Below are 12,710 nucleotides of genomic sequence, written 5' to 3' on the forward strand. Positions count from 1 at the left end.
TGACGTTGTCTATGCTGCCTAATATCCGGTACACAGCTTCTCTGTGCTGTTTGCAGGTGACTCACACCCAACACACACACATGGGAGCACACCATAGGGAGCAGACTAGTTCATGCTCCCCCCTAATCAAGCATCTAATTACCTTTGCTTCTGAAATTACTGCGAGCAACAACAATACCAGAGGCAAAAAAAAAAAAAAACACACACACATATATGTTGATACACTCACAAACACACACACACACACATACAACAAAGCCCCTTGTACGTGACGCCCATAACAAGTACCACAGCCCCAAAGAAAAGAAGGCACAATCAATAGCAGACGATCCCTCGCGGGCCTCATCGATAGCTAAACGTGAGGAAGAGCAAAAAATGTCTCTTTTCCCTCTCCTCCAAACACCTCACTTTCCATCCTCCTCTCTCCTCCCTACCCAACCCGTGGTCTTCTGGGGCTGTAAGGAGTGAGATGTATGAGGAGGAGGAGGAGGAGGAGGAGGAGAAGGGGGTAGACTGCAGTGGATTGCTCTGGCAAGCCCTTGTGAGGTAGCTGGAGGTAGGATTATTAGCTTCTTATTGATGTCATCGACCTCTTGGGAGGGAGGGGAGTCCATCACTCTGCTCCCTCTTTTCTTTTGCTCTCCTTCGCTTCTTCTCTTGGCTGCGACCGCCGCTCAGGCACATACATATATTGCATTAGAGACGAGCGACACAACAACCTGCCCGTGTACACACACACACACACACACACACACTCTTTCTCTCTTTGGGTCTTTGTGTGTGTCTGTCTCACACACTTATGCGTGAGAGTATCTTTCTACTTGGCTGCGTCTATCAGAAAAGACAGATGCCATGGTGCAAAAGCTTTCTCAGTGATGAGGTTCTTTTTTCTACTTTAAACTCCTAAAAAGACATCAAAATAGACCTTCGGTTGTCCAGCACTTACTCCTGTATGTGTATACATACGTGTATGCATGTGCACATGTCTACATAGACCTTTCACTCACTTCTTTTCCTCCCTTCCTCCCTCCTCTCTCGGCCACCTGCATCTTTCAGTGGCCTCTCCCTGGCTGCCTGACTGTCTGACAGGACATGTCATGTCCCTTTCACATAAATCCCCTAATTACTGAGCCAAAGGAGGATTTTGTTTCAATGTGAAATTACCCCTTCCTTGAAAAGACCACTACCAAGACCGAGGAGAAACAGAATTAAATGGTAAAATAGAAAACTGCCGTATCTGCCATCTTCTAAGCTTGGTGTGTGTGTGTCTCTGTCAAAGGGGGAAAGAAGTATTTCTTTGAACATGTGCCCAGTAATGACATTACCACTGACTAGTTTAGGATTTGGAGAAAATAATACCTGGAAGACAGATCCTATCTGCAAATATTTGATAGTTACCTGAGTATATTCTTAAAGCATATCCGCAAATAGGGAGCAAAAGAAAAGCCGCAACACAAAAACACATTGTTTCACTTACTTCTCCTGTGTGTCTCCACGCTGGTTTGTTTGGGTTTGAAGTGTCCAGATTTGAAGATGCCTGTCCCTGGTGTAACGAAGATAAACGGAGAGCGGTCTGCGGTGCTTAAAGCACTGAAACGTGACATTTAAAAAATTCAACAGCGACATCTCTTTCCAAAAACAATGCCCCCTCCGGAGTATCTGCAATCCTTTCTTCAGGAGGATGCAGCTCCAAAGAAAGCACTGAGAGCACTCGCAGAAGTGCACTGTATGCATGACAACGTTTGCAGACATCTTTGTGTTTGTTTTGATTGGGGAAGAAAGCGTTTAGGTTTGCTTCCTTTTGTCTTGGTATGCCTGGGATCTCCAGCCCGGCTTACTCTTAACCAGGTCTTGACTTGAATTCGACCGGAACCGCTCTTGGAATTGGCTCGGACTCGACTGAGGTGGTCTCGCTCGCAGGCCTGGCGTGTGTGCACGCAAACTCACACACGCACAGATACTCCCCTGTTTTAGTGCCAGAGAAAAATAACTCAGTGGCTAAATAAATAAGCTCATGCCTGTGGAGCTTGCCAGTAGTCCTATGTCCTGTGCTGCTTTGACTGAGTTATGGCAAACCTTTTGAACAAATTGCTTTTGAGTCTAATGGGTCAGAATGCTCTATATCTTAGCGTGTGGTGTCTGTCATGCTCTCACCATAACCTACTACTGCAGCTCTTCACAGGGGGCGTGTTTCAAGCATTTTCAGCATGGGCAGGAGGGGTGACAGAAACAGAAGATTTGTCCTGAGATGTGCCATACAGGGAGGTATGGATACATTTGCAATGGGTGAGGGGAGGATGCTTTAGGGAGGTGTTTCTCAACCCTTTTGTCCTTGGTGCCCTCCCTACTTCTTGAACTTGAGTTATCCAGAACTAACACACAAAAAAGGATATGTTCCAGTTAAAAGTTCACTTTATTTTAATTGTTACCTTGACAAATACCAACAGATGTGGAACCATGCACAGAGGCTGATGTCCTCCAAACGGGTAACATGTAGGCTTAATATAAATGCAATACTCGACGGCCATCTTGGAATTTAACAGCATCTAGCATGTGTTGGCTTCAGATATCTTCTCCCCTCCAATATGCCAAACGTAGATTTAGACTTTAAGTTATAAAAACACAGTAAGAAAAAATGTTCAAGGATGCATCTGTGAAAACAGCTCCATTATTAGACCAATCGGTTTGACCGTAGTTCTCAGCAGTTTGATGAATGTCGAACTCCACCCTTCTTTCCATATTTCCTGTAAATATTGGTATGAAAATCCTCAAGTAATCAAGAAAACTATCGCTCCTTTTACTTAAGTTTGCTCGCTTGCTGTATGTTGTCTGATGTTTCCGCTTTCATTCCAATTAATAAAGTTTATTCTTGTCAAATGTTTGCATTTTTTATTTGTTCAGTCTCTCACTTTTTTTTTTTTTGAATTGGCTTAGATTGTTATTGTGTAAGATCCAATAAGATAGCACACCAGCAAATGATCTGTTGAAAGGTCACACCAACTTAAGAGCATCCTGAGAGACCACCAAGTCCTAAAAACCAATACCTGTGTGAGGTTACTCCAATGACATGGCAATCCCCCATCAACCTCTGGGTGAACCAACCCTCCAGCTGCCCCCAGTGTCCTATTTCCTGGAAATACTACTTCTGACGTGGTTCCTAGAAGCAGCCCATTGGTTCCTTTGTTAACACCATTAGCCCTGAATGATGGGAAAGGAAACATAAATGCATGTGTGTGCACTCATACACACAGACATAGACATACACACTTAGGTCACTATTGATGGTGTCCTTAGACTCTTTACCACCACTAGTGATCATCTTATAAATCAATACTGTGGGCCAGCTGGCCAGTGTTTTCATGTATTATCTCCTGAAGACGGACAGTAATATGGTCAGCTTAGACTAGACAAACAGATTAATAAATTGAAGAGGTCACGATGACCTCTGTTCACTTCTTGTAAGTCACGACAGACTTCTGCGAAAGTGAAACATCCAAACAGTGTTTTGGTGCCATCGAGTCTGCAGGGTCTGAATGATGCCAAGGAGTGGAATTTGCGGCTTGAGTTGTTGCTGATGCACGGTGGCCTCACTGCTCACTTATCTTGTCTTCGCTTTAAAGCCTGGGGTGATTACATTACAGCTGAATTTGGACAGTATCGATAAGGTCAGTGGTGAAGAACTGTGGGATATTTGTGAAACGGTAGAACCATGTGTTATTGCAACAGAAGGAATATCAGCATTTGCCTGAAGGTGAATCTGTCATGATTCTGACTGAATCTGTCTGACATTGTTACGGTCAATAGACAGACAGAACCATGTTTGTCAAAACACTTGTTTCACCAATGTGAAGCATCATGGATATGGTTGGTCTTTATCCTAACACAGAATGTATATGGATCCATAGTGTTCTGGGAAATGCATGATCTGTGGTTAATCAATACAGTGTAAGGTATCCTGCTCTTTTCAGCTTTGACTTATCTAGAAAATGCATCAAACACTAATGTATTTTCTCTTGGGCCTTCCAGAGTGGCTGCACATCTTGCTTCCAAAATCTCCTTATGGCCTGAAGCATTTTTTTTTTTTTTTTTAACTTGAAACAGCAGAACATATTAAATGCATCCCCGATAACACTTAGCAGTAGTATCACATCAGGTGTTATGTCACCTTTTCCTGCTCTGCTGGAAGTCTGTATTCTTTTAGGGTTTTAACACATGCATAAAACTGCTAAAAATATCCAATCCAATCCAGCAAATCCAATATTTTTGGATCTGCTGCATTTTTAAATGCAAGCAGCCAAATTTCAAACACAACGCCACTCTGACATTTTTCTTGCCATCCCATCTCCCTTGTACATTGTTAGTCAGGGTAGTGAGAACGGAACAGGAACAATTCCGGAAATCTGTTTGCAGGTATTGAAAAAGCCTCATGTTTTCCATTCACCAGAATATGTTGCTCCTCTCTTTTGCCGATACGCGAATATGTCAAACTACGCGTAGCAGTGATGTAAAGGCAAAAAATGTCATCATTTTTCAGACTCTGTTTCTGTGTCCGCCATTTCTGTGCCATTTCTTTTTACATCATGTCCGCTGACGGGCACAGTCCCCTGCTGTGAGGTGCATATGTGAACAAGTAACTGGAAGATTTCAGGGCCAGCCTTCCTAAAAATCTTCAGGAGTGCATATGTGAAAAGGGCTTCTGTTACCTCCTGTGCCCGTCGCCCAACCCCCACCTTATTCTCTAAACCACAATTAGATCCCCTGTTTACCCAGTGGAGACTGGCTTGCATTTCTCTTCAAACATAAACATGGCGGTAATCGCTTTGTCTATTTTTCACATGTGCAGCCATGCAATCAAGCGCACAGACCCATATGGGGTTTTTCTAGGAATCTGGTCGTGCAAGTTGGTTCTGTGGTCTTTCTCTCTTTTTTGCCCCTAGCAGCGCTGGTCATTTCTCATTTTGCATATTTGTCTAGTCTGTGTGCGTGCCTGGACCTTGAGTCCACATGCTTTTGTCTGTGGCCTGCTTCCCATTGACATGATGGCAAGACCCCTGCTGCTGTTGTTTTCAGCCAGCAGTTAGCCAAATGGGTTTCGGCGAGGGGGGAAAATGCAATTACCTTTTTCGGTTTTCCAGGGGGTTATTATATGGCCCTGGATTACATTGCTTACCTGCCCCTATAATAATTGTTCATTCAACATTGCCTATTAAAAGGAGCTAGGATTGGAGAACATACATTTCAGTAAAGCCTTGACGCCCAACAGATCCGGCTCCTTTCCTAGAGTAAGGTCCGCACCTTACTCTAGGACTCCTACTCCTAAGAGTTGGGAATCTTCTATTTTGCACGCTGGTTCCTTCTTGGTTTTTTCACAGTCACATTCACTTTGCCCTCTGATGTCTCGTTCTTTTTTCCTTAATCTTTCTTCACCTGCTGGTCATTTAGGTTACCTTCACCCCACAAGATAATTTGCTTAAAGAGAAAGCAAGGGGGTAAAGGAAGAAGTCAGTTCCCATGAAAGGCTGTTGAGCTTCCTTTCCAGCTAACAATGCAGTGCTGTGGAAATGCTAACATCAGCGTTTAACTGCATACCCTAACCCTTTTTTTGGCCAAGCCTCCTGTCTTTTCTGGTCAGGACTTTTGCCCGAAGTCATCTCAAATGTCACTTTCACTAATCAACACACGGCAGAAATCTTCCCTGGCATTTTGCTAATGAAATGAAACAACCAACCATGGAAATCAATCCTTAATTGGAGTGTTTGTTTTGGAACATATTTTTTTGCATTGACCATGTGTGCAAAGATGTGTGTGGTCTCATCAGTTCCTTTGCGTTCAGATAAGAGGAGGTCATGGTGAATTTGAACAAAGACGTGGCTTCCTTTGGCTTTTTGTTGGATGCCTGGTACCCAGTGATAATGGCCCTGTGTGGTTTCAGTGTCCTATTTTTGTGACTATGATCAACTGTATCTCCAAAGTTGCCTGCATGAGGCAGCACTGCCAACCAGTTGGAGCACATAAATAACGGAGTGCTCCATTGATCCAAAGTGTGACAGGGGGAGCCAGAGTGCTTACGAACTCCCTTGAACTCGCTCTCTATTATGCCTGTGGCTTTAGGGAAAGCCCTGACATTATACTTTATTGCTTTGACTGTTATATTGGCATTTTGCTGCCTTTTAGAGGATGACTGAGCTTCTGCCTTTGATTTTTCTTTCACCCGTTAATGAAGCAGCACAAGGAGATGTTAGAAGATGATGTCATCTCCAAACATCCCCCCTCCTCCATCCGCCTCTCAGGCCGACAGCACTGCCGACTGATCCTTGTGTGCGCACGCTCACAGAGACACACACACACACACACACACACACACACACACACAAACACACATGCGTAGAACTGAGGAGGTGGGGAGTGTCACAGCTTTCACACCTCCATCCTAAAAGTAACAGTGCATCTATGATATCACAGTGTAAGCCTGCTGATGTTAGTGAGATGTTCCTGCCTCCCGGTAATTGGGTACGGTGAGTATAAAAAGGTCACTATGTGTTTGTGAGTGTGTGTGTGCACATGTAATTCCATCTTTGTGAGGCCCGTGTTGGATCTAGACCCTGAATGACGGGACCGTCTTGCAAAGTTGGGATATTTTGGCCAGTTCATAAAGATGGTTATTAATGTTTGGCTGAGTTTGACATTTGAGTGTTGATAATTGTATTGGGGGGAAGGACACAAGAAAAACTGGAATGGGTTAAAAGTAAAAGGATGTGTGTCTGTTCACATCTTGGATATGGAGGGCACTGGTTGAGATGGTGGACTGAGATGGGGGTTGGGTAATCATATATGGACAGGGAGCGCATGTTCCAAGGGATAATTGCATTTCTCTCACCTGTTACCCTTTACAGGCCTTCAAGAGTGCCACAATGAGCTCATACTGGTGTGCTGGAAAGGGCGATGTCATTGATAACTGGTGTCGCTGTGACCTGAGTGCCTTCAGCAAAGATGGCCTGCCTAACTGCAGTCCCCTCAGGCAGCCAATGTAAGTGTGAGGTGACACCATGACACCTAGGGATTCATGCACAGGAGAGATTTCATGGATGCATGCTCTGATGCACCACAGGCACATTCACAAAAGCACACGGACATGCACATGCATACACACTTACCTGTCTCCACTGACTCCTGGGGCACTTGAGAAACTTGTAGAAACAAGCACAGTCCCCAAAGTTGTAATAGCTGTCAGTCAGCCCTTACACTCCTCTGAAAGAAACATGCTCTGTTTCAAGGTGTGCTAATAGTACTCTTGGGGCTTTTATGAGTCATCAGCCCACTTCATTGCTGCCCTGAAATGTTTTGAAGAGAAAAGGTATGTTAAAAGGGCAAAGCTTCAAAGGATTTAGCGACAATGGACAAAATTAATTTGAGAAGGCAAATAAAATATGCCTTTTAGTCAATTGTACTGTGGAATGAGCCAGGAGCAACATTTATTGGGCATCACACAGAAATAATAAAAGCAGAAGAATAGGAAATATATTGTTGTTGCAAGAAATTAATCTTGGGTCCAAGTCATAATAATTATATGAGCATCCATTTTGATGGCTTTAATCAAAGATTTGTAGAGATAGCCCTGACTTATGCAGAAAGTTACCATCTCTACTTAAATTAATAAGATGAAAGTTTTACGCAGATTTTTTGTTTTATTAAAAAAGTAGCGCAGCAGATTCTCAACATATAAATGTTCTTAGCTTGGTTCCTTACTCAAGCAAATACAAATACATCCAGTGTTACACTGTATATCACTCACAAACAGGTTTGTCACATCGAAATGCAAAGGAAGCCACCAGCACCCAGGTGCAACACAGCTCTTGTCACCAACAAGTCAAACAACCAATCACCTCTGGCCACCCTTCTGGACACGCTACTAGCTATAAGCGAAAGCAAAAGCAAAGTTTTGCTCAGTGGTATTTCTCCCTGCATTTAATAATTTCCCACCAAGTGACCGTAATGTCATAAACATTTTAAGTGAAATATGAAAGCCAATTAAATCCCAGTTTTCAATGACATTTACATATGTATCCCCTATGTAGGGGGCAGGGCATTGTCATTAGGGTGGTTGGCTATTGCTCATCAGTTGGAGACATTGCAATATAAGACATTTCACACATTTGCATGATTTTAAAACATCTAGCATTTGAGATACATATAAAGGATGGATTCCAAAAAGGTGACTGGCTAAGAATGTATTCTTGTCCCTAAACAATACCAAACTCAGATTGGAAAACTCTGTTTTTCTTTACAGCTGCTGCAAGGGCTATAGTCATGGTCTTACAATGGTCACTGTGGCCACTTTGTCAGTCGTGCCGAAAGGCCTCCAACTGTTTCTGTGGGTATAAACACTTGAGTATTTAATGTATCACAGGTCAAGAATGAATGTCAAACCTCTGCTTTGAAGCCAACATATATGAGAAGTCCTGTAATTCCACAAAAATGCTTTCTGCTGATAAATATCATGAATGCCTTCATAGCAGCTACTAAATGGACCTTGTGTTGATATTGGTCTCAAATCCTTTGCAATAATTACAAAAATACTGGTATTCAGGACATTCAAAAGTATACTTAAGACTTAGATTATGCTCCACAAGTATTACATAAGTAGTTTGAGGGCTCTTTATGGCAGTTTTGGTATTATTTTTGTGGCCTGAGGTTTTGTAATTGGAGAGGAAGGGCTCAGTGCCATAACCAGAGTTTTGGTGAGGCCTCCCTGTGATTTCTCTCGCTGGCACAAAAAGGCAAGTGAAGAGCCCCGGCAGCAGCCAAATCTCCAACTCTAGCCAGTGCTGGAGTGTAAAGGCATGAAAAAAAAAACAACAAAAAAAACTGAGCAGCATGCTTTTTATGACAGCGGGGTAACCCACACTCTTAGCCATTGTCACAGACACAGCCTGAGGGCAGGGAAATGGAAATATTCTTCTTTTATCTCCTTTGAAGGATTAAAGAGGGGAAAAGCAGCTCATGGAACACTGCTGGAGAACAGGTGGCATCGGAATGCTGTTTCGTTTGAAGCTGCTTTTGCCATCCTGTTGTCCAGTCAGATATATAAGCAGAGCTGTTATGCTCTCCATTCTAAAAAGAAAAAAAAATACATTTAGTTGTCAGGCACATGTACACAGTGAAACAATCACACTGATTAAGAGTAGCAAACGGTAATAGCGTCATCTTGATTGAACTGTTTGTATTGATCTTGCTTCCATGTGTTTAACCTTGTCCTCTTTTTGTTGCTCTGTTAGTTTGCGTCTAGCTCCATACCTGGAACCCTCCAGCACAATGGTTGCCCTCGAGTGGATGGATGTGGAGCCTCTGATTGGCTGCAGAGTCTCAGATTACATTATCCAGCATAAACGCGTGGAGGATCCCTCGGAGGCAGAGGTCTACACAGGTAGAAACACAGAATTTCTCTTGGTGTGTTTTTGAAATATAACTTCATTCATCGGGATCGGATCCTGTAGTTATTTGGCTTTCACAAACACCTGTGTTCCACCATGTTCATGTTCACAGTTGTAGAGATAACATGGATACGCTCTCCTTGTTGTATTCCTGTGAAAGACCTGCGAACAGCATGATTCATTCTTGATTGCAGAAACAGAATTGGGTTTGTTATTAATGGCAAGTCAATAAGGAACTACACTTGAAATCCAACTGGAGCCGTAACTAAATACTCTTTAACACCTTGTCCGTTCTCTTGGAATTTCCTCCTCACAGTCTTTGGAAAATGTTGATTAAAAGAATGATAATGATGATTAGACCAGACAGCAGAGTGAAATGCCTCTCAGGGATAAAATAATAACGATGCTTGATGAGTCGATGTAAGGAGTTAAAGTTAGAGTTGGAGGAAATGAGGTTAAACTTTTCGTCTGGATACAGAACAGAGGAGGGAGCTTTCAGTGAGGATGGGAGAAGATGATGTAACAGGTTTTAAAGTTACAATATGTAGATTTGATTTTGGTTAAAGATTTGATTTTGGTTAAAGATTTGATTTTGGTTCGGCTTAGGAGGAAAATGAAACAGTACTCAATAAATGGACAGCAATTGTATGTGGTGACAATAAACCCCTTATATTTTGTTGACAGAACTATTTTACATATATACAATTATTTACAATAGTGCACTTTTTAGAACAAGAAAAAAACACAAAAAGAAGAGTCCATTCAATTCTGAGACTTATTGTTCAGAACAATCAATCAGTCTTTTTTTTCCCGGCAGCAGAAGTCCCTACCACACTTGAAGTAGAAAGTAAGTCTGACTTCTGCTCCAGCACAGAGATGTGTCGTCTGATGTTGATTCACAGGATATGGTATGATAGGACAGGATAGGATAGGATAGGATACCTGGCCTGTATAAAACAATGCTTTAGTATACTATTCAAAAAACTTCTTTTGCAATAAATAACCATGGTTATTGTCATAGCTGCAGCCAGCTATTAGCAACTAATCACAAACAATATATACTCCACATGCAGAACATTATTTAATAGAACAAACATGTCTGCAGCTCATGCCGCTTAGCATTAGCAACATTTAGCATATTGTGGCTAACGCCGTTTAGCATTAGCAATGCCACACTCACCAATTCCTTTAAGTTAGAGGATCAGAGGATCCCCACTCAGCATGGCTCAGTCACTCTTTACATCTGCAGGTTGAGGTGCACAATGACTAAAAACCAGGCTTTTAAAACCGCATGAATTTTGAGAAGGTTAGTTGATGTTTACAGTATTTTACCTGCTTCCACTCTCCGTCTTAGCGTCTCACCCTTTCACCCACCGGTGTGTGTTTAATTGTCATGGTGACGCAAGTATCGCGAGATGTAGCGCAAGTATCGCGAGATGTAGCGCAAGTATCGCGAGATGTGGCTAACAGGAGTTCACAGCGAGATAAAAAATAAATAAAATAAATACATTTTATTAGCTGGGTTACACCCTCCCCCCTTTAGTTTATGCGCGTCTCGTCGCATGCTATGCGAGTAAAGTGCAAATCTGCTAACGTGGACCAAGAAAGAAGTCCGGGCTTGATGCTTTTTGCAATGCTTCAGTGTACGCGTCAGAAAGACTATGGAATAATGTCTGTACTACCGAAATCAAGGGAGTACCGAGAATGGAGTACTGGAGACGATTTGGTGGGTGTCTATCTCGACCAGTGCGTCTCGGTACGATATTATTGACAGTTTCAGGGGTTACAGCAACATCAGGACTAGTTCTCACAACAGATGAATCAGATTGGCTAAGAGCAGGCGCTTCAGCTGGGGAGGATGGAACGTCAGTCTGCACAGTGTCTGGCAGCATCTCAAGGACCACTTCCTCTGCAGGTGCAAAGCTCTCGAGCCTATTTCCTTCCACAGGAGCATCTGTTGTGTCCTCCACTTCCGAATCGCTTCCCTGAGAGGAACTTGAATCGACTTCAACTTCAGGCTCAGGAGTTTGACTGGCAGTGGAAGGTGGGTTGGGTACAATGTGCTTAGTAGTGCCGATGGGTGATGGAGATACTGGGTCGGCCTGATCTTCATACTCTGTCAGGGACTGATCTGGAAGTAAAGCAACAGGTAACACAGAGCTGTTGTCAACCAAGGCCATTGTACTGGGCTCTTCAGGAGACTGAAGTGAACGAGGCAGAACAAGGCAGGGAAAATCTTCATCCCCAGACGAGTAAGTGGAGTCAGGTTTTGGTGGACGTTGACTGCGAGTTTGCGGTCGACGCGTAGGGGGTGGAGGCGAACTTTCCCTGTGGGGTGGAGCAGGAAGAAATCCACAGGGCAGGAGCAGATCACGATGTAAGGTGCGAGTGGGTCCTTCTCGACTCTCGGGTTTCACAGTGTAAACTGGTAGATCTCCAGCGCACTTGACAACCACATAGATGTTCGGCTCCCAACGATCCTCCAGTTTGTTTTTTCCTCGGATTCTTACATTTCTAACGAGGACTCGATCTCCGACATCCAATCTGCATGGAGTCACTCTGTGGTCAAATCTCGTCTTGTTCCGCTCTGCAGACTTGAAAGCACTTTTGGACGCTAACTGGTATGACTCTTCAAGGCGTGAACGCAGATCGTTGACATATTGAGTATGGGTGACTGATGACTTCTCCCGAACAGGTAGACCAAAGGCTAAATCAACAGGTAAGCGCGGTGATCTTCCAAACAGGAGCTCATAGGGGGTAAAACCAGTCACTTCATTGCGTGTGCAGTTGTACGCATGCACAAGTGGCTTGACATACTCCCGCCATTTTGTTTTCTGCTTGCGCTCTAAAGTTCCAAGCATGTTCAACAAGGTGCGATTGAACCGCTCAACGGGATTACCTCGTGGATGGTAAGGTGTAGTATGAGTCTTCTTCATGCCTGTCACAACGCAAAGCTCTTGGATCAGCTTCGATTCAAAGTCGGTCCCCTGATCTGTATGGAGTCTCTCAGGAATTCCAAAGTTGACAATGAAATCATTCCACAGACATCTGGCTACCGTCCTAGCCTTCTGGTTGGGAGTAGGAATGGCAACAGCATACTTTGTGAAATGGTCTGTTAGCACTAGAATGTCTTTGGTGTTACTGCTATCGGGCTCAAGCGAAAGGAAGTCCATACATACTAGTTCCAAAGGTCTAGTTGTCTTGATATTGACCAGTGGAGCTGCCCTTTCTGGCATAGTTTTACGTCTCACACACCGATCACAAGTGTGGATCTTCTTC

At 43.4% G+C, this 12,710-nt stretch overlaps 1 protein-coding gene across 1 annotated transcript in view; it reads left to right on the forward strand.

Annotated features, from left to right (window-relative positions):
- astn2 (astrotactin 2) overlaps positions 1-12,710 on the forward strand; it is a 278,125-nt gene that overhangs the window by 228,230 nt on the left and 37,185 nt on the right. The window contains exons 18-19 of the mRNA XM_079363577.1: positions 6,894-7,027; positions 9,276-9,424. Coding sequence (XP_079219703.1) covers positions 6,894-7,027; positions 9,276-9,424 — 283 coding nt within the window. The remainder of the gene's footprint in view (positions 1-6,893; positions 7,028-9,275; positions 9,425-12,710) is intronic.

Source organism: Symphodus melops (genome assembly GCF_947650265.1).
Source record: "Symphodus melops genome assembly, chromosome: 16".
In the NCBI taxonomy this organism is placed as follows: domain Eukaryota; kingdom Metazoa; phylum Chordata; class Actinopteri; order Labriformes; family Labridae; genus Symphodus; species Symphodus melops.